Source organism: Nylanderia fulva, unplaced genomic scaffold (assembly GCF_048542155.1).
Source record: "Nylanderia fulva isolate GAGA-0341 unplaced genomic scaffold, ASM4854215v1 Scaffold7, whole genome shotgun sequence".
In the NCBI taxonomy this organism is placed as follows: domain Eukaryota; kingdom Metazoa; phylum Arthropoda; class Insecta; order Hymenoptera; family Formicidae; genus Nylanderia; species Nylanderia fulva.
The window spans coordinates 2,978,470-3,001,176 of record NW_028190807.1 but is presented as its reverse complement, the minus strand read 5'-3'; the positions used below and the strand labels follow the sequence as shown (position 1 = coordinate 3,001,176).

Sequence of the window (22,707 nt, the reverse complement as noted above, 5' to 3'; positions counted from 1 at the left end):
CATTATTAAACATAAAATAAGTCGAGTTCATAATAAAACGAATTGCCAATAAAAATTCATCTCGTGGAATAATACACTCTTTTTCAATATACCCCCATCTGTTAATTAAACTATCAATAGCCATATCCAATGGTACGTTGGTGAACAATGATGTAACATCTAGTGAAACTAGCTTTACATCACTATCCACACATAAACCATTTAATTTGTTCACTAATTGGAAACTATCAGAAATAGCCGAATCAGGTTTCGGAATTGCCTTATATATTATCTTATGTAAAAATTTTGCCAAGTAATAAAGAGGTGTATTCCTAGATGACACGATGACACGTAAAGGGCAATTCGGTTTATGCACCTTCGGCAGACCATACGCTCTCGGTAAAACCCCGTCCGTGCAGTTCAGGGATTTATATGTTGTTGAAGAAATGTAATTCTTCGTTTTCCATCTCATTAAAATTCCGTGTAATTGATTAATTAGGTTCCTAGTCGGATCTTTTTTAACAACAGTATAAGTATCCCGGTCAGCCAGCAAATCACACATTTTGTCCATGTACATATCTCTGTTCATCGCAACCGTGATATTACCCTTATCCGCCTTCATAAATAAAATATCGGGATTGTCTTGGATGAATTTACCCGTCAATTTGTAAGCCTTACAAAAACTATTTTTTGTGTGAGCTTTTTCTGACATGGAAATATGGAATTTATTTATTATGGGAAAGGCTCTACTTCTGACTGCAGATCGTTTTTCCACAGGGAGTTTAAAAATATTTTGTTCCATATTTTTCAACAACTCTATGGTGGTTTTATCTTTGTCAAATACTGGCAGACAGAAATTCTCTCCTAACCGCAACAAATCTCGAATTTCATACGGTATCGATACGGTAAAGAGTGTATTATTCCACGAGATGAATTTTTATTGGCAATTCGTTTTATTATGAACTCGACTTATTTTATGTTTAATAATGTATGTTATCAACAGACTTTTGGCACGCCTATGGGTTCCCCCCTCTCACTGATTATTGCGGATATCACGTTGCAAGATTTGGAGAGTAGAGCGATTGCTGCGATTCCATTGTCATTTCCATTTTATTTTAGATATGTTGACGATATCGCGTTGGCAGCCCCACCCTCCATGCTTAAAATAGTTTTAAACACTTTCAATTCTTTCCATCCTAGATTGCAGTTCACCATGGAGGAGGGGGTTGACAACCGATTGAATTTTTTAGATGTCACCATTATTATAAATAATGGGAGCATTGAGTTTGATTTGTTTCATAAGCCGACGTATTCAGGTAGATATTTAAATTTTGAATCGCAGCATCCTCTCTGTCATAAAAAAGGCACCATTATCAGCCTCATAGATAGAGTTTTTTGGCTATCTCATCCGAAATTCCATAAAGTTAACTTTGAGTCTATGATTGGAGTTCTTTTGTCTAATAATTATCCTCTCAATTTGATATTTCATACATTACAAGCGCGGTTAAAAAAGTTGTTCTTCCGCTATAATAATAAGTTGCATAACAATAGAGCAAATGTATGCAATGACAAGATTCTAACGCAGAAAAAAGTTTCGTACTTTAATATTCCGTATATTAATAATGTATCGAAGAGAATCGAGGACATTACACGTGATTTGGATGTCATTCCATCATATACAGCAATTAACAGTCTCCGTAAATTCATTAAAGTACACAAGGATAAGTTACCAAGAGAACTCCATAATAATGTAGTTTATAAAATTGATTGTATGGATTGTGATGCGTCGTACGTAGGGCAGACGGGTAGATTGTTGAAAACTAGGATGAAAGAACATCGCAACAACATAAAAAGAAACGCGTCACAATTATCAGTCATATCGGAACATAGATTATTGAACCATGAATTTAATTGGGAGGATGTAAAAGTCTTAGACGAGGAGCCTTTTTTAGGTAAACGTTTGATATCCGAAATGATCCACATAAAACGTCAGAGGAATAGTTTAAATTTACATAGCGACACTGATAAATTAAACGAGAATCTTGATCTGTTAATAGAAAAATTTACCAAAATCTAGCTTTGTGATTTTACATAGCCGGGTTTTTTTGTTAGACTTTTGACATGAGTGCCGATTAGTTTAGTTGTTTTTATTTTTATTTTTATTTTCATATTTTATTTTTATATTTGTTTTTTGCGTATATATGTATCGACTGTATCGAGGTAGAATACCGCACAGTCGTTAGAGTGATGTGTCACGTGTAGCATCGTCTTCTCTCTGTTTTTGCTGTCGGGGTGAGTGTTCTTCCCGGTTCTTAATTTTTAATTCTTGTGAATTGTTCTACGTTTAATTTATACCATGTTGATTAGTGTTGGTAAGGGAGTCACTGCTCCGCTTCCTTCCTGACGATGGTCACCGTTAAGGAGACACTCCGACGGCCGGACGGTTTGAATAGGGAGGAGAATGATATTTAATTTATTTGCGGATTGTATGTATACGAGTTTTATAATTTTCTGATTGTACCGATTATCTTCTATTTTTGTTTCTTTGTATTTTGCAGCTACTGAAGAAGACCCGAAGTGGGTCGAAACGTTTAGAATTTAATAAATGAGTTTGACTTGAGATCTCATTTTAATTTATTAATTTTGTGCATGTCATCCGCATAGGCTCCGATTGCCGTCGAGATTTTATTTTTATTGCAACACAATAATTCGAGCCGAGATTAATAGTTTTTTTATATTTAATTTCATTGAATTTATATATTTTATAAAATAATTTTTTACAAATTGCTTGTCATTTTCTTTTGAATAATCAGAGTGAAGTTTTCTTAAAATTGTAAATTATGAGAGAGAAGCATAGAGAATATGGGTACAATTTCTAAATTCGCCATAACACTCTCTAGCCCTGCTAATAGAATACATATCGACATCATGATTCAAGAAGATGAGGAACTTGACTGGTTATTATTGTAAGGCTATAATTAATTTGTACAAGATCAACCTATTGTAATAAAGAAACCAATCTTGCCTATAATAAGTTATATCTGTCTATTTTACAACTAACGATCTTATTATTGAATAATAAAATGAATAATTTATTGGTACTTTATTACGATATCTTGGGACTTTTGATGTTGTTCTATGATATGGAAAAAAGAAACGTTTTATGTAGAAAGATATATATATATATATATATATATATATATATATATATGTGTGTGTGTGTGTGTGTAAAAGGAAAAAATTATTTTATACTTCCAATTCATAGAACAATTTTGACCGTCTATATTTTCGAGGTATCGATATGGATCCCTTCCCTTTAATAGAAAATTCAATTATTAATATTTTTGCAATGCTAAAGTAAGTAATTCATTCATTGGAGTTAATAATATACGTGGATCCTCAATTAGACCAGCCCCAACCATAGCACCAGTAAACAACTGTAATATTAAAGAATATATATAAAGTGAGATAACTTCTTATTATTTAGAACGTAGAATTTCAAAGGATTCTGTAATTATTATTAATGCAACATACCTGTCGTATCAGACGATCAGCTAATTCGGTATCTGTAGAAGTCAGTTTACATAACTTTTTGATGAGAGGATGATTTGGATTTATCTCAAAACGTGGTTGGAGAATCGAATACCGCATTTCTTCGTTTATTTGATGGCTCTGTGTACGAATAAAATGCCTTGCGCTTGCCATATCTTGTACAGTTATAACGCAAGGATGTGATTCCAAACGGTTCGTCATCTTAACGTCGTATGCCTGTTTATTTAGAACTTTCTTCATGTAATTAACAAGATTATCCAGTTCATCCTTATTTATAATACCTGTTGAAAAGAAAGATATATATATATACAAAGTTTCTTTCTCTCGAAATCAAAAATAATTTACAAATATGATATTTATCACATACTTAAATTTTCTGGTTTATTTGCTTCCGTATCATCTCGCATCTCTTTCTCCACAGAAGTCAAAAAGTTGGATTTAAACTGTCTCAGATGCATCAATACTAATTCATCGTATGGTTCATAACAAAATAGTACTTCGATATTTCGTTTTTTTAAAGATTCGTAATATGGTGACTGTTCGGCTAAAGCTCGACTGTAATATGAATTTAGCAGATTATTGATTGACAGGACAGAACGAGTTACTGTACTCATACTATAGCTAATACATACCTAGGTGCTGACAGGTAATATATATCCTTTTGATCTTTCACTAAACGACTGCAATATTGCGACAGACTAACTAATTCTCCTGAAGCAGCAGCAGAAGATTCAAATCGCAAAAGTTTACCTATGTCTTCCTGCAATAAAACGATAAATCAATATATTTTATGAAATACTTGCAGGATACAACCGATTAATACCTTTTCAGATTGATCATTACTGGTGACAATCCCCTCTTTTAAAAACAAGCCATAAGATTTATAAAATTCATTATAGTCTTCTAACTGCTTTGTAGATCGCTCATGTAAAAACTTTAATATACGTGCGGTCAATACATTTCGTAGTTTCCTATAAAAATTATATGTAATTTTATATTGTAAAATAATATTTTTTTTAGATTTTAAAATTATATATAAAAATGTATTCTTACCCAATTAATGCACTATTTTGCAGTAGTTCGCGACTTAAATTCAATGGTATATCTTCAGAATCGACCACACCTTTAATGAATCGTAACCATTTCGGTAAGATATTTTCCGCTTTGCTTTTAATTAGAATCTTTCGGCTGTAGAGCGATACTCCGCTGGTAGTGTCTCTCGCTAAATCAAAAACTCCAGGTTTTTCTTCTGGGAAATACAATAAAGCCTTAATACTCAATGGCACATCCGTTGAATAATGCAATATAAATCTTGGCGCGTCGAGACAATTTCCTATGAATCGATAAAATTCTGCATGCTGCAATGGCGTGACATCTTTCGGATCGAACATCCACAATGGCTGCAACGAAAAATATTTATTTTATATGAGACATAAGACTACAGGCTATGGTACAGGAAATAAAACTAAGGATGATACCTGAATTATATTGGCCCTCTTTCCATTAACAAAAATAGGACTGCCAACGAAATTACTATATTTGTTGATAATACCTAAATAAATTAAATTGCTTTTTATCTTTATTGCATATAAACCATATATATAGAAATATTTTATACATATATACATATATATATATATATATATATCGCTAATGTACTTACGATTTATAATATTCTCATCACTAAATTCTCGGTTTTCTGGTTTCAAATGTATAACAATTTTTGTGCCTGGTTGTACTCCATCTGCACTTGAAATCTCAAATGTTCCTGATCTATATAATAACATATTGCATTTATAATATATAGTATTATTAATCTGTACAGAATTTTATTTATTCTTTTACCCGTCTGAAGTCCAGCAAAGACCTTCTGCATCTTTTGCAAAAGATTTTGTAAATACTTCCACTTTGTCAGCAACCATGAAGGCACTATAAAATCCAACACCAAACTGTCCAATAATTTTAGAAGTATCACTAGAGTTTTTCTCTTCTTTCAATTTTTCCAGGAATGCCTATTAAATAAATTATAATTTTTATTTCAAGTAAAAAAATAACACTCTTGATTATATTTACCTTAGAACCAGATCTAGCTATAGTTCCCAAATTGGATATTAATTCTTGTCTAGTCATACCCACACCAGTATCTTGGATTGTGAGAATACGATTTTGTTTATCGGTGCCAATATGTATTTCTAAACTTCTGTCACCAGCTGTTTCTGCAGCTTCATTGTCACTTAGGCGTAAATAACGTAATTTCTCTAATGCATCACTAGCATTTGAAACAAGCTCTCGTACAAATACCTAATCAATCAATTATAATTGTTCTCATTATTATAATCATTCTCAAGTACATTTCTCATAGAAAGTTATATTTAATTACCTCTTTATCAGAATACAAAGATTTTGCAACAATTTGCAGCAACATTTGTGTTTCTGATTGAAATTCATGCTTGGCACTTTCACCTGTGACATAATAAATTTCGTTTAGTTATAAACTTAAAATAAACATAATTATTTTATTCAATATATATTACTCACCTACAGATTTCTCTGTATCTTTAATAATATTATGGTACTCTGTAGTTTGAGGTTCTGCTTGAGATGACCAATATCTTACATGATTGCAAGTAACTATAAAATTAAAAATAATTTATATATTTCTTTAATATTAACCAATCTTCAAAGAACGTTATCGATTTAACTAAAATCTTCAAGAAATGTTATCGAATTATTAATTAAAGTGAAGTATAAAGTACATAAAATCATAAAGTAACCTCACAAATCTACAATCTTAAAATTTTAATATAATAATTTAACGTTTAAAAGTAAAAAATAAAAAATTAATAAACCTGGTAATCGTCGGCATTGTGCTTGGATTAATTTTCCCCCCTGCAAATTTCTATTCAATGATCTCGGAAAAGATCTTCCTAATCTAACAGCATGCTTGAGAATCAAGGCAGCAGCCATTTTTTAAATGCTATTTACTTAACAAAATTTTAGAGATTTTAAATATTTTAAATAAAATGCGTTTTTAAAATAAATAATTATATTTTACACTTTAATATATTATTAATATTTTTACATTTCCAACGTGAGAAAAAAGTGTTAGATTTTTTATTTGGTTACGTTCGAAAATCCGTCCCGACAATTTTTCCCACCAATTGGAGACTGAGAATCTCTTTGTCCTGATTGGACAATTGTGCGCTTCCCACTAGCTGAACATATTTTTGAACACACTATAAAAGGCTGCCACCAGGTGCATACTTCAAATAGTTCGCCATTATCATTCGCGCGTTTCTCGCCAGTCTGTAAAAGTAAATATTTTTCGATTGGAAATATCCTAAACAATAAGAATTGATTACAAACACGACTAAGCATGTGAATTGTAAATATCTTAAAGTTTGACACTTTTTAAATTTTTCAAAATTTCGCTTTAAAATTTTTATTCGCACTAGGAAATGTCGTGTCTTTAATATATTTACGTAAATTTGGCACCTGAGTTTAAGGAATTAATTTTTAATACGGAAAACGACAGCATTTCGATCGCAAGCCTCGTCAATATAAAAATCGAAATTTAAAATTGTGACCCAACTTTAAAATAAAGCAAATCCGAATACGCAGTATTATTTAATATCGTGTCGAATTGAAGAAAGTAATTTTCGTTTCGCTTGCAGTTGTACGCTTTAAAAAATATAAAAGTTTAAAAAAAACTGTCAAAGTTGATTCTCTTCAAATTTCAAGATTTTCGAATTCTGCTTTTTCCATAAATATATTTTTCGATTGAGGATGTTCTAAACAATAAGAATCAATTCTAAACAATACTGAGCATGTGAATGTTAAATATCTTAAAATTTGACACATTTTAAATTTTTTGTTTCGAAATCGACATTGATCTATTTCACTTAAAGATTTTTATTCGCACTTGGAAATTTCGTGTCTTTAATATTTTAATGTAAATGTGGCACCTGAGTTTAGAAAATTAATTTTTCAATACGGAAAACGACAGCATTTCGATCGCAAACATCGTCAATGTAAAAATCGAAATTTAAAATTGTGACCCAACTTTAATATAAAATAAATCCAAATACGCAGTGTTATTTAATATCTTTTCTAATTGTGGGAAGTGATTTTCGTTTCGCATGTAGTTGTACGCTTTAGAAAATACGGCAGTTTAAACAAAACTGTCAGAAATGAATTTTTTCAAATTTCAAGATTTTCAAATTCTGCGAATGTCCCGAACCACAAGAAACGATTCTAAACACGACTGAGCATGTATTATAAACATATCTTCAAGCTTGTCACTTTTTAAATTTTTCGCTTCAACATCGAAATCGATCTATCTTCGCTTAAAGACTTTGAACGCACTTGAAAATGTGTTTTTAATATATATTAATGTCAATCTGACAGCTGACTATAAGGAATTAATTTTTTTAATACAGAAAATGATAGTACGTCGATCGCTCGCGTCGTAAGTAAAAAAATCAAAAGTTCAAGTTTTTCCCCAAATTTAAAATAACGCAAATCCAAATCAGCAGTCTTATTAAGAATAGTTTATAGATATGTGAACTGAATTTCGTTTCGCTTTAAGTCGCACACTTTAAAAAATACAGCAGTTTAAACAAAACTGTCGAAAATGAATTTTTTCAAATTTCAAGATTTCTAAATTCTGCTTTGTACATCGATGTAACATTCGAAGGCGAATGTCCCGAACCACAAGAAACGATTCTAAACACGACTGAGCATGTATTATTGAACATATCTTAAAGCTTGTCACTTTTTAAATTTTTCGCTTCAACATCGAAATCGATCTATCTTCGCTTAAAGATTTTGAACGCACTCGAAAATGTGTTTTTCATATATATTAATGTGAATCTGACAACTGACTATAAGGAATCAATTTTTTTAATACCGAAAATGATAGTACGTCGAACGTTCGCGTCGACAGTCGAAAAATTAAAAGTTCAAGTTTTTCCCCAAATTGAAAATAACGCAAATCTAAATCAGCAGTCTTATTAAGAATCGTTTATAGATGTGTAAAGTGAATTTCGTTTCGCTTTAAGTCGCAAACTTTAAAAAATACAGCAGTTTAAAGAAAACTGTAAAACACGAATTTTTTCAAATTTCAAGATTTTTTAATTCTGCTTTGTACATCGATGTAACATTCGCAGGCGAATGTCCCGAACCACACGAAACGATTCTAAACACGACTGAACATGTATATTTCACATATCTTAAATCTTGTCACTTTTTAAATTTTTCGGTTCAACATCGAAACCGATCTATCTTCGCTTAAAGACTTTGAACGAACTTGAAAATGTGTTTTTTATATATATTAATGTTAATTTTACAGCTGACTATAAGAAATCAATTTTTTTAATACCGAAAATGATAGTACGTCGATCGCTCGCGTCGTCAGTCGAAAAATCAAAAGTTCAAGTTTTTCCCCAAATGAAAAATAACGCAAATCTAAATCAGCAGTCCTATTAAGAATCGTTTATAAATGTGTGAACTGAATTTCGTTTCGCTTTAAGTCGCAAACTTTAAAAAATACAGCAGATTAAAGAAAACTGTCAAAGACAAATATTTTCAAATTTTAAGATTTTTTAATTCTGCTTTGTACATCGATGTAACATTCGCAGGCGAATGTCCCGAACCACAAGAAACGATTCTAAACACGACTGAGCATGTATATTTGACATATCTTAAAGTTTGTCCCTTTTTAAATTTTTCGCTTCAACATCGAAATCGATCTATCTTCGCTTAAAGATTTTGAACGCACTTGAAAATGTGTTTTTCATATATATTAATGTGAATCTGACAACTGACTATAAGGAATCAATTTTTTTAATACCGAAAATAATAGTACGTCGATCGCTCGCGTCGTCAGTCGAAAAATCAAAAGTTCAAGTTTTTCCCCAAATTGAAAATAACGCAAATTTAAATCAGCAGTCCTATTAAGAATTGTTTATACATGTGTGAACTGAATTTCGTTTAGCTTTAAGTCGCACACTTTAAAAAGTACAGCAGATTAAACAAAACTGTCAAAAATTTATTTTTTTCAAATTTCAAGATTTTTAAATTCTGCTTTCTACATCGATGTAACATTCGCAGGCGAATGTCCCAAACCACAAGAAACGATTCTAAACACGACTGAGCATGTATTATTAACATATCTTCAAGCTTGTCACTTTTTAAATTTTTCGCTTCAACATCGAAATCGATCTATCTTCGCTTAAAGACTTTGAACGAACTTGAAAATGTGTTTTTCATATATATTAATGTGAATCTGACAGCAGACTATAAGAAATCAATTTTTTTAATACCGAAAATGATAGTACGTCGATCGCTCGCATCAGTCGAAAAATCAAAAGTTCAAGTTTTTCCCCAAATTGAAAATAACGCAAATCTAAATCAGCAGTCCTATTAAGAATCGTTTTCAAATGTGTGAACTGAATTTCGTTTCGCTTTAAGTCGCAAACTTTAAAAAATACAGCAGTTTAAAGAAAACTGTCAAAGACGAATTTTTTCAAATTTCAAGATTTTTTAATTCTGCTTTGTACATCGATGTAACATTCGCAGGCGAATGTCCCAAACCACAAGAAACGATTCTAAACACGACTGAGCATGTATTATTAACATATCTTCAAGCTTGTCACTTTTTAAATTTTTCGCTCAACATCGAAATCGATCTATCTTCGCTTAAAGATTTTGAACGAACTTGAAAATGTGTTTTTCATATATATTAATGTGAATCTGACAGCTGACTATAAGAAATCAATTTTTTTAATATCGAAAATGATAGTACGTCGATCGCTCGCGTCGTCAGTCGAAAAATCAAAAGTTCAAGTTTTTCCCCAAATTGAAAATAACGCAAATCTAAATCAGCAGTCTTATTCAGAATCGTTTATAAATGTGTGAACTGAATTTCGTTTCGCTTTAAGTCGCAAACTTTAAAAAATACAGCAGTTTAAAGAAAACTGTCAAAGACGAATTTTTTCAAATTTCAAGATTTTTTAATTCTGCTTTGTACATCGATGTAACATTCGCAGGCGAATGTCCCAAACCACAAGAAACGATTCTAAACACGACTGAGCATGTATTATTAACATATCTTCAAGCTTGTCACTTTTTAAATTTTTCGCTTCAACATCGAAATCGATCTATCTTCGCTTAAAGATTTTGAACGCACTTGAAAATGTGTTTTTAATATATATTAATGTTAATCTGAAGACTGACTATAAAGAATTAATATTTTTAATACCGAAAATGATAGTACGTCGATCGCTCGCGTCGTCAATCGAAAAATCAAAAGTTCAAGTATTTCCCCAAATTAAAAATAACGCAAATCTAAATCAGCAGTCCTATTAAGAATCGTTTATAAATGTGTGAACTGAATTTCGTTTCGCTTTAAGTCGCAAACTTTAAAAAATACAGCAGATTAAAGAAAACTGTCAAAGACGAATTTTTTCAAATTTTAAGATTTTTTAATTCTGCTTTGTACATCGATGTAACATTCGCAGGCAAATGTCTCGAACCACAAGAAACGATTCTAAACACGACTGAGCATGTATTATAAACATATCTTAAAGCTTGTCACTTTTTAAATTTTTCGCTGCAACATCGAAATCGATCTATCTTCGCTTAAAGACTTTAAACGAACTTGAAAATGTGTTTTTCATATATATTAATGTGAATCTGACAGCTGACTATAAGGAATTAATTTTTTTAATACCGAAAATGATAGTACGTCGATCGCTCGCGTCGTCAGTCGAAAAATCAAAAGTTCAAGTTTTTCCCCAAATTGAAAATAACGCAAATTTAAATCAGCAGTCCTATTAAGAATTGTTTATACATGTGTGAACTGAATTTCGTTTCGCTTTAAGTTGCAAACTTTAAAAAATACAGCAGTTTAAAGAAAACTGTCAAAGACGAATTTTTTCAAATTTCAAGATTTTTTAATTCTGCTTTATACATCGATGTAACATTTGCAGACGAATGTCCCGAACCACAAGAAACGATTCTAAACACGACTGAGCATGTATATTTGACATATCTTAAAGCTTGTCACTTTACAAATTTTTCGCTTCAACATCGAAATCGATCTATCTTCGCTTAAAGATTTTGAACGCGCTTGAAAATGTGTTTTTAATATATATTAATGTTAATCTGAAGACTGACTATAAAGAATTAATATTTTTAATACCGAAAATGATAGTACGTCGATCGCTCGCGTCGTCAATCGAAAAATCAAAAGTTCAAGTATTTCCCCAAATTAAAAATAACGCAAATCTAAATCAGCAGTCTTATTAAGAATCGTTTATAAATGTGTGAACTGAATTTCGTTTCGCTTTAAGTCGCAAACTTTAAAAAATACAGCAGTTTAAAGAAAACTGTCAAAGACGAATTTTTTCAAATTTCAAGATTTTTTAATTCTGCTTTGTACATCGATGTAACATTCGCAGGCGAATGTCCCAAACCACAAGAAACGATTCTAAACACGACTGAGCATGTATTATTAACATATCTTCAAGCTTGTCACTTTTTAAATTTTTCGCTTCAACATCGAAATCGATCTATCTTCGCTTAAAGACTTTGAACGAACTTGAAAATGTGTTTTTCATATATATTAATGTGAATCTGACAGCTGACTATAAGGAATCAATTTTTTTAATACCGAAAATGATAGTACGTCGATCGCTCGCGTCGACAGTCGAAAAATCAAAAGTTCAAGTTTTTCCCCAAATTGAAAATAACGCAAATCTAAATCAGCAGTCTCATTAAGAATCGTTTATAAATGTGTGAACTGAATTTCGTTTCGCTTTAAGTCGCAAACTTTAAAAAATACAGCAGTTTAAAGAAAACTGTCAAAGACGAATTTTTTCAAATTTCAAGATTTTTTAATTCTGCTTTGTACATCGATGTAACATTCGCAGGCGAATGTCCCAAACCACAAGAAACGATTCTAAACACGACTGAGCATGTATTATTAACATATCTTCAAGCTTGTCACTTTTTAAATTTTTCGCTTCAACATCGAAATCGATCTATCTTCGCTTAAAGATTTTGAACGCACTTGAAAATGTGTTTTTAATATATATTAATGTTAATCTGAAGGCTGACTATAAGGAATCAATTTTTTTAATACCGAAAATGATAGTACGTCGATCGCTCGCGTCGTCAGTCGAAAAATCAAAAGTTCAAGTTTTTCCCCAAATTGAAAATAACGCAAATCTAAATCAGCAGTCTTATTAAGAATCGTTTATAAATGTGTGAACTGAATTTCGTTTCGCTTTAAGTCGCAAACTTTAAAAAATACAGCAGTTTAAAGAAAACTGTCAAAGACGAATTTTTTCAAATTTCAAGATTTTTTAATTCTGCTTTGTACATCGATGTAACATTCGCAGGCGAATGTTTTGAACCACAAGAAACGATTCTAAACACGACTGAGCATGTATATTTGACATATCTTAAAGTTTGTCCCTTTTTAAATTTTTCGCTTCAACATCGAAATCGATCTATCTTCGCTTAAAGATTTTGAACGCACTTGAAAATGTGTTTTTCATATATATTAATGTGAATCTGACAACTGACTATAAGGAATCAATTTTTTTAATACCGAAAATAATAGTACGTCGATCGCTCGCGTCGTCAGTCGAAAAATCAAAAGTTCAAGTTTTTCCCCAAATTGAAAATAACGCAAATCTAAATCAGCAGTCTTATTAAGAATCGTTTATAAATGTGTGAACTGAATTTCGTTTCGCTTTAAGTCGCAAACTTTAAAAAAACGACAGTTTAAAGAAAACTGTCAAAGACGAATTTTTTCAAATTTCAAGATTTTTTAATTCTGCTTTTTTGAATATAAATTTCGATTGCGATTGTTTCAAACAACTACAAACGAATCGGAATCACATGGAAAAGGAAGATTTGAAAAATCTTCATGATTGACAAATTTGACTATTGACCATCTTTTTAAACAATTGCAAATTTTAAACTGTACAACTACAGACAAAATGAAAATTACTACTAACACAACTACAAACTCATTGTTCTGAGAATTAAAACTTTTAGGAATTTGTTACATAATTATTTTGCTCGAAAAATATGCTTATATTTTAAATGAATATCATTCGATTTTTAAATTCTTATTTTAAAGCAATTGTTTAGATCTCTGCAAATTGGCTTCCTGAAAAGTTTTGATAACTAAAAAAATTGAAAGATATTTTGCATAATTATTTTTTCCAAAAATGTTCCGTGATGGAATTAAGATATTGAACGTATTTCGATAATGCTATCGATTTGAAATTTTAATTTATTGTGTCACGGCTTTAGAAAAAAAATAATTTTGGAAAGGTTAAAAACTATATAAAAATTGTTTTGAAAAAAATAGAATTTTTGAAAATCAACTGGTAGCACATCTTTAAATTCGGAAGAGTTAATTTTTCGAGCAATCTAATTGTTTAAAAAATTTTGTTCAAAAAGCATTGTTAAAAAAATAACTGTCTATAAATATCACATTATAACAATCAAATTTTCATCTCGCTCCGATACTTTAAACTTTTACCTAACTTAATTTAAGTATATTAAGTATGTATATAAATCACGCGATTTATTTGGATAAATGATTTCTCAGATACACTTACGAATTGTTAACAATGAAAGTTAAATAATCACAAAAGCGAATTCGATTATTTGTGTTATCTCTGGTCTCTATCTTAAACACAAAAAACAATGACACGACGACACACGCAAGTGGAACTTACACTCAGTTTAACAGTAAAAATAGTAATAATAAAAAATAAATTATTTACCATTTAGTACCTTTGCCGTTACTCGATGCCACCTCGGAGCTCCTCCTCTCAGAAGAAACTTCGAAACACTTGCACTCGCGTTACTTGTTTTTTTCGATCGCGACGAGCGGCGACGTCCGGGTTTTTATTATCACATTTTCGGGAAAAGAGAATCGCGAGAGCTTATTCGCGCACGATGCTCCATTTTCGCGTCGCCACTTATGGTACTTCAAGAGCCACCTATCGGGGGGTCTCATCAAACGACGACAGCTAATTCCCTTGCGACGCACTAGGGGTCACTAATATGCCAAAATTGGCCACTGCACTTCATTATATATTTTATATTTCACTTATTCCAGATTTGGGCACTTCACTATATTTTCGCTGATATTCCAAAATTGGCCACTGCACTTTATTATATATTTTATATCTCACTTATTCCAGATTTGGACACTTCACTATATTTTTCCACTCACTATTTGAAGACGAAGAAATCGCGGAAATCGCGCAGGAGCTTCCACGCGCGATAACTTCGAACAACGGAGCGTCGAAATGTCGCCGAAATTGGATAGATAAGAATCGAAATGACTACCGGCGAATGTCGGAAATCGTCCGAGCACCTTGCACACGACACCATTTCGTGAATGCATACGGCACCATTTCGCGATTGCACCATATCAGCTCCTCGAGCGAGAATCCGGCGAAAGGAGCATTTCTCGAGCACTATATACACTCGCGGTCGTCGCGTATTTCGATAATGAACAATGAATATATGTATTTCTCGCTCTTTGTCTTTGCCGAGTATTTCCGACTCGACGGTTCACGGCAGAGGCTCAACGGACGATGCCGAGCAACATGGCGGCGCGTCGCAACGTACTTGATTACGAGCTTTTCATGTCGCCCAACGACCTTCGACACGACGGCACGGAAATACGACCAGAGACGCGCGATCGGACTTATGCGACGATTAACCATATAAAGATACTCGACACTGTTAACATTCGCACTCGTATACTGTCGCGGACCGGACCGGCAAAAAAGCACGCAAGCATCAGTCCCAAACCGAAGCTTTGTTGCAGGAAGAAGCAAGTCGGAGTGGTGGGGATGTGTGCGCATGCGCGGTGGCGCGGCGAACCAGTGGTTAGCAACCTAGATTGTATCCGCAACTCTATTCTTGTCTAAAATGAAGCTCGCCCGGCCAATCAGAATAGAGATCTTCGGGCTCCGATTGGTCGAAGCCCAATTGACTCTAGGTGAACATATTTTCGAACGCATTACACAGTCTAGAGTAAATAAAGTCAGAATTCTTAATTATTTATGAAATGTTACAAAATAAAATGCTAACTTTAAACATACCGAAAAAACTGAATATGAAAAAATTATTTTATAAAATTATAAATATTTTTCGTAATGTTTCATAATATTCGTTTCGTACATTATTCCTTGAAATCTAATAACTTTTTAAGAATATAGTTAATTTATTCTATGATTCAAAATTTGTATAAAAAGTATCAAAAAGTATAAAACGAATACAATATTGTGTATGTGAATTAATTTGGTGTATCCCATACAGCACCGTTAGATTGCAAAAACATTACAACAATCTTTCACCGCAATATTGCAATATTGCAAATTCACTGCAAAATGTTGCTACATCATTGCTGTTGAATTGCAGCAATGTTAAAATGTCCGCTTTTTGGAAGATAATAAAATTATTGATTATCGTTAACATCTTTTATTGTACAATATTGCAAAAAATTATTTCATTACACTATTATACCCAGCAAATACCAAGTTACAGTGTTAGTTGTAATTTTCCACTCAACAATATAATTGTTATAATACACGTATTATATTTTTGAGTGGGAAATTACAACTAACAATTATATAGCTGTAACTTGGTGTTTACTGGGTATATGTATATATATTACAATATATAAATTATAGAATTTGGATTACATGCAATATTTCCAAAATATTAATGTCATGTTGCTACAAGTGTGCTGGAATTTTGTGCACCTATATCTCTGCAATGTCTTTATAATGTTGCATTGCAACTTGCAACATTGCAACGTTGCTGCAATATAATTGCAATAATCTGTGCTGTATGGGATCTATTTGAACAATTTAAACCCGTATAGTATAATTTATATGATTAAATTAATTATTTTTTAGGCCAGTGGACTTACCTTTATTGGTTACAATCATTCTGGCTACATCTAGTCAGTGTAACTTTAATCTCTATCAGAGATATCAATGAAGAAGAGAGATTCCTTCTGTTTCCGGCTATAATTATCATTACCGCCAATGCATGAGTGTAATTTTACACTCGGATATGACCGTAAGAAATCACGATTTGTCATACATCGTTAAATTTATATATATATTGTTAGAAAAATATATATAAAACCAATTTTGATCAATGACTCGACGTTATGTTACAAAAAATTAGGACAATCAACGTTTGTTAAAAGAATAAATTATTTTTATATATAATGCAGTTGTTAATATGTACAATAAATAAAATCACACAAGCGCGGTTTTTAAATAAAACAAATAAGTGAAATCTGAATTGAATTTTTTATATCGTTCTTTAATTTATATTTTAATTTACACTTATGCAATATGCTTTAATTATGTATATTAAAGTCATTTATCCAAAGTCCAATCTAAGTAAGAATGATTTAATTCTAGTCTATACATTTTAAGGTAACGAATCTATCTTTAACACTTAACTTATCTACAATTTACAATCTATAAAATCTACAATCTACACAATCTACAACTACGATCTATAAATCCGTTACCTCAAAAAATTAAATAAAAATTAACTTATCACTTACTGATACCGATGCACAACAGCGGGAGACTTAAGTAATTGTTAAATCTACACGTGTTATCTGTAACATATAAAATCTAAATTAAAGCAACGTTCAAATTAATTATTATTTCAAATATGTAATAAAATAACTTTATAAGTTAAAAAAAAGTTTTATGTTAAAACTTTTATAGAATTTATATAAATATAAATACAGAGTGTCTAATAACTCGCGCCCCACTCGTAAGGTGCAGATAGAGCAAGTCAAACTGAGTAAAAAAATCCTTTACCGTTTTGCGATTTTCTCAATAATAAAGAAGAAATTAATTAATAAAGTTTGGCCAATGACATTAATTATTATTATTATTATTTAAATTAAAATACAGAAGAAGAGGCGATACATTTTTGTAAATATATACAATTTTTCGTTAACTGTGAGAAATAAAATTGAAAAATCGCGAAAACAATTGGAGAAGCAAAGCGTCATCATATCTCTATTTTTTGATAATGAAATTAATATTATCATTATTATTATTTAAATTAAAATACAGAAGAAGAGGCGATAAATTGGTGTAAATACGTACAATTTGTCGGAAACTTGTGAGAAATAAAATTGAAAAATTGCGAAAACGATCGGAGGAGCGAAGTGCCAACGCATCCGTATTTTTTGACAGAACCGCGTGAACTTTACCGACAGCTGACTGATCGAGCTTCCAGGAGCGGACGCGATGGCGCTGCTGTTCGCAGCAGAATTCAGTGCTTATGGCATAGTAGTGTAGCAGAATTGTTTCGTGATCCTCCAAATCTGTTGTTTCGTTCGTCCTCGTAAATCTCGTAAAGATGAATGTGATTGCAAAATCGACGTCTGTCTCGCCGTTTTTAAGGGCAACGGCGACGGTCGTCTCGAACGGAGGGCTACCCGTGGCTGCAAACGGTAAAGTTCACAAACCGAAGGTTACCGTCCCAGGTACCGTCAAACGGGGCCTCGGGCAAACTCGCTATCAGGATCTCCTTACCGGACCAACATGCATAAGCTCAGGAGTAGCAGGTGCGTCTCTTGTCAATGATCTCTCTTTCGAATATTCTGCGAGAATCTGCGTGCTTCCTCGAGAAATCGGGACGATTCCCGATTATATAATCGATGCGCGCACTTTGCAGATTGTTACTCGGTTGAGCATGTGTAATGTTGCTCCAAACTCTGTTGACTATATAGTGAATAATATAATAATAGCTTTTATAAATACTTGTGCCGTTGTATCTGCTTTGTATAAATACCTGCACTGTTGTATCTGTAGAAGATCCTGATAAAGCCTTTACAAGCCTTGCGATAGAGATGATATGTTTTGTATTGTGTCGTTACAGTTAGTACGCAAATACATCAGAGGCGTTTGGCGCACACCGACATTCAGTGGCCGGATTTTACGCATTATCGTAGAGATGAAGTTAAAGATCCACATTCAAAGCCAAAGGACACTGCATCATCCAGGAAGTCCGTCTCTTATATTATAGGAGCTGGCAAGTATATCAAGAATATCAATTAAATATGAATTGATGTCAAGAATATATCAAGAACATCAATTAAATATAAATTGATGTCAAGAATATCAATTAAAAATTAATTTAATTAATATGATATAATGTATTTAAGTCTAATGAACAATAATATAACTCGCATTCAATTTTGTACCCAGCATCTTCCGTGGTTGGTGTCTATAGCGCAAAGGTAGTAGTACAGGATCTCGTTGGGTTGTTAAGTGCTTCAGCCGATGTACTTGCTATGTCAAAAGCCGAAATAAAGCTCGATTCTATCCCAGAGGGTAAGAGCGCTGTCTTCAAATGGCGTGGAAAGCCTCTGTTCGTGCGACACAGGTGTGTATCCTATTGTGAATATTTTTTATTGCATTTTTCTTACATTTTTTTACATTAATCAGCGATTTTACATGAGAAACTCATTATCTCAACGTTTATTCGCACGATGTGCATCTTGCGAAAATTTCTAGAACTGACGCAGAAATCGCGACCGAAGCTAAGGTGGACGTCGCGAGTCTCCGCGATGCTGAAGAGGATAGCGCTCGCGTGAAGGATCCTAAATGGCTCGTTGTTATAGGCGTTTGCACGCATTTGGGATGCGTGCCTATCGCAAACGCGGGAGATTTCGGTGGTTATTATTGTCCGTGCCACGGTTCTCACTACGACGCCAGTGGCAGAATTAGAAAAGGACCGGCCCCGCTAAACCTCGAAGTACCACCATACGATTTCCCGGAGGACAATCTACTCGTTGTCGGTTAATTACTATTCAGATATATATCTGTAGTAAAATAATAAAATTTTATTTATAATGGGATGCGTACGCGCAGATAAGACCTGTTATCGATCGGAAGAAACGTGATTTGTATATTTCTCGAGATTCGAAATTTACATCGTTGGTATAGCGAGGCCGCTGTAACGAATTTAGAATAAATATTATGTTTAAACATTTATGCGACGCATCTAATTTCACCTGTATAGTATGGATACTCAAAATATAATATATATGAGATTTAAATAAAATTGAGCTGATATAATTTTATTTATATCTCTTACAGCTTGTACATATAGAATAAAAAATATGTACAGTACAAATATAATTTTTGTTTTAATTGGATGATAATAATCGCATTTTCGATCACAGGTGCAAGATTTTCAAGATCCATCCCTGTCCCGGAAGCTTCGCAAGAATCCTATGCAACACGCACGCCTTCCCCTTCCCTCCTTCCGCCTCAGTTACCGGCAATCGTAACGCAACTTGCACAACACAATTAGGGGTTGCGGAGATGTCGTCGCTTCCGCGAGGAGGCGCCAGCGGTCGGCTAGCCGAAATTTTCGGCCGCGTTTGAGGGGCCGACAATCGTCATCTCGCAATCGCCGGGCGATCGCTGCCGGTTCTCTTCAATAGTCCTTTCGTCGCTGCTGGCAGTGTACGGATGAGAGAAATCGCCCGCGTGGCGCGGCGATTAGTATTCGTACATAATACCTCCTCGGTCGTGTTTAATATCGCCTCGTGTTTCAACCGGCTGATGCTCCCTGCGGCGTCTTCTTCCCGTCTATCTCTCTCTCGCCTCGTTTAACATAATATTACGTATACGCGCGCGCCGACCAGCTGATTCTCCGTCTCGCTTCACCCGGAACTGACACTTGGAACCGCCGCCGACGACGACGATGCGTTACCCGGTCGTCGCGCGCCGTCAACGAGCCACGCCGCTTCGTCGAAAGGGTTGAGAAGCGCGAATCTCGTCGGCGAGAGGACCAGCAACAGGAAGCGAGAGGAAGTGCGCCCCGATTGCCGGTGAGTGTGGTATTAACATATATATGTATATCGATATCACAAAAGCGAATTCTTTCGCCTATTGTTTGCCGAAATTTTATTGCGAAAGCCGACCGTTTTTTCTGTGTTAAAGTGGAGAAGAAAACGGAATTTTTTTTTCTTCCACATATTTTCAACTATTCGAGCAATGCGAATTTTCGGGTATTTACGACTTTTTTTGACAGGTATACAGAATGATTTTAAAGGTACGGATTCTTGCAAAATGGAGCTTTAAACACACGCGCGCTATTTATCGGAGATAAATTATATAATTATATATCGAAGAGTTTATCTATGTTTAAATATTGAGATATAATATCACATTTATTTCTTAAATATTTCGCTCAGAAACGGCTCATTATATGACATCCGATGAGAGCGTTTTTTTAAATGCATTTCTCAGGCGCAAATATTTTTCCACGTCGAAATTCAGTATTTTAATGAGTTTTCTGACCTGCACATACATACACACACAGAGATCCTTCAATCCTAATTAAATTTAACGCGGCTCACTCTTTACGCGCGAAGCGGTTGCTCTAGTTTTTGCAAGTTTCGCACGGTGTTGAAATAAAACTTTTCGCTTCGTCCCACGGTGAATGCCTTTTTTTTTTTTTTTGCAAGGCCAGAAAACCTCGCTTAGACTGCGATGTTGATGTCGCATTCTTCTTCGTGATATTTCGTACGTGTTCCGAGAGCTTGATACACAGCAGTCGCTGCGTCGATGACAATAACAATAATCGCGAAAACGGCAACTACATTCGATGACAAAACGTTCTCTCTCCGTTTCCTTCACAACAATTTATTATTAGTTTGCACAGTTTCGTCGACAACTTTATTATGTTCCATGTCATTACACAAAAAGCGTATGACACTTTTTTAGGCGCGTGTATTATTATTTTTTTCTTGCGTTAAAAAAGTCTTCAATATTCAAAAAATTTATTCACTCCTAACAGCTCGACGTTGTCAAAGTCGAAGTCGTTCGAATCGATTGTCATCGCATGTTTCGAATATACACAGTATATAACGTATCCCGGGTCGATGATAAACCGTCCAATAAGTTTTGCAAATTGTATCATACTTGGCATGCCGGTCCCTTGTTTGGTAACACACAGATATGTCGGTAGGAGCACACGTCGGCATGTGTTTGTGTATCTGCACGTCGGGGTCATTCCGCGTGACGATTTCCGTATATACTCGAACTGTGCTTTGCATTCCGGTAACGGTTCTAACAAGAGCAACCACCGCGTCGCCGTTCTTTCACAGTAGCAGCTCCTCGCGGCTGCCGATCCTTCTTCATTTACATAAATTATGTAAATTACATTATGTAAGTAACATATAACAAATTACATTATGGAAATAACATCGTTGATCGTTTGGCATCGCACGCGAAACAGTCAGTTTGAGTGTTCGATCGATTTAAACTTTGATCAGTTTGACGTGTTATAATTAGGATAAAGTCGCTACGCGAAATAACGCAGAGGAACAATGTCCGCGATAAAGAGAATTCAAATTATTTACATCGTATCGATATTAGTTTATTAATTAATGAAGAGAACAACTCGTCTCTCTCGTGTAAAAGATATTTACATACAATATTTATCTCGAAGTACCACGGAAAAATTAAGGAAGAGAGCTTCTACATCTGAATTTTAATTAATACGCTTAAAATTTATCTGTGCACTGAAAAAAATAATTTATTTGAAACTACTTAATATTGATTTGATGTGAAAAATATTTGATATAAGAAAATTCTTTTCAAAATAAATAAATATTTATTTGTTTCAAATAAATAATTTATTAGACAATATTGAAATAAATATTTATTAATTTAGTCATTTCTTCAGTGTGATAGGTAACATTATTCCCCGCATAATTAATTATAATATCATGAAGAGGAGATGTGACGAGAATATCAACGCGTAATGTTTACATCGTATCGATATTAATTTATTAATTAATGAAGAACGACTCGTCTCTCTCAGGTAAAAGATATTTACATATAATATTTATCTTGAAATATCACGGAAAATTTAAGCAAGAACTTTTACATCTTCTGTTGCTACATTTGAATTTTAGTTGACATGCTTAAAATTTATCTATGTACTGAAAAAAACAATAATTTATTGAATTCGAATAAGTAATTATTTCAATACTGTCAAATGAATCATTTATTTGAAACTGAAATATTGATTTGATATGAAAAATATTTATTTGATATAAGAAAGTTC

General features: G+C 33.2%; 3 protein-coding genes and 1 long non-coding RNA gene across 5 annotated transcripts in view; 3 read left to right on the top strand and 1 right to left on the bottom strand.

Moving 5' to 3' along the window:
- The first annotated feature begins 1,094 nt into the window (after nt 1–1,094).
- Nucleotides 1,095–3,589, top strand: LOC146720404 (uncharacterized). Its single transcript, XR_014926096.1, has 2 exons — nt 1,095–2,271; nt 2,347–3,589. It is a non-coding gene; the product is annotated as an uncharacterized LOC146720404 (long non-coding RNA).
- Trap1 (TNF receptor associated protein 1) lies at nt 2,700–6,795 on the bottom strand. Its single transcript, XM_029316132.2, has 13 exons — nt 6,381–6,795; nt 6,070–6,162; nt 5,912–5,994; nt 5,605–5,832; nt 5,377–5,543; nt 5,195–5,304; nt 5,010–5,083; nt 4,585–4,931; nt 4,355–4,502; nt 4,164–4,291; nt 3,899–4,086; nt 3,514–3,812; nt 2,700–3,416 (listed from the first exon to the last, which is right to left on the bottom strand). Exons 1-13 carry the CDS (start codon nt 6,496–6,498, stop codon nt 3,315–3,317), a joined length of 2,085 nt encoding a protein of 694 aa, XP_029171965.1. The 5' UTR covers nt 6,499–6,795; the 3' UTR covers nt 2,700–3,314.
- Nucleotides 6,796–17,877: 11,082 nt separating this feature from the next.
- On the top strand, nt 17,878–19,614 carry RFeSP (Rieske iron-sulfur protein). 2 transcript variants are annotated; one of them, XM_085488608.1, is made up of 4 exons: nt 17,878–18,070; nt 18,499–18,651; nt 18,828–19,005; nt 19,137–19,614. In XM_085488608.1, the coding sequence occupies exons 1-4, from the start codon at nt 17,977–17,979 to the stop codon at nt 19,423–19,425; spliced, it is 714 nt and encodes a 237-aa protein (XP_085344734.1). In that variant the 5' UTR covers nt 17,878–17,976; the 3' UTR covers nt 19,426–19,614. The 2 variants fall into 2 exon arrangements, with proteins under 2 accessions (XP_085344734.1, XP_085344733.1); XM_085488607.1 differs by having other exon boundaries at nt 17,878–18,184.
- Nucleotides 19,615–21,678: 2,064 nt separating this feature from the next.
- chinmo (Chronologically inappropriate morphogenesis) overlaps nt 21,679–22,707 on the top strand; it is a 52,138-nt gene continuing 51,109 nt past the window's right edge. Inside the window, exon 1 of the mRNA XM_029307304.2 lies at nt 21,679–21,803. The gene's annotated coding sequence lies outside the window, so the exon portion shown is untranslated. The remainder of the gene's footprint in view (nt 21,804–22,707) is intronic.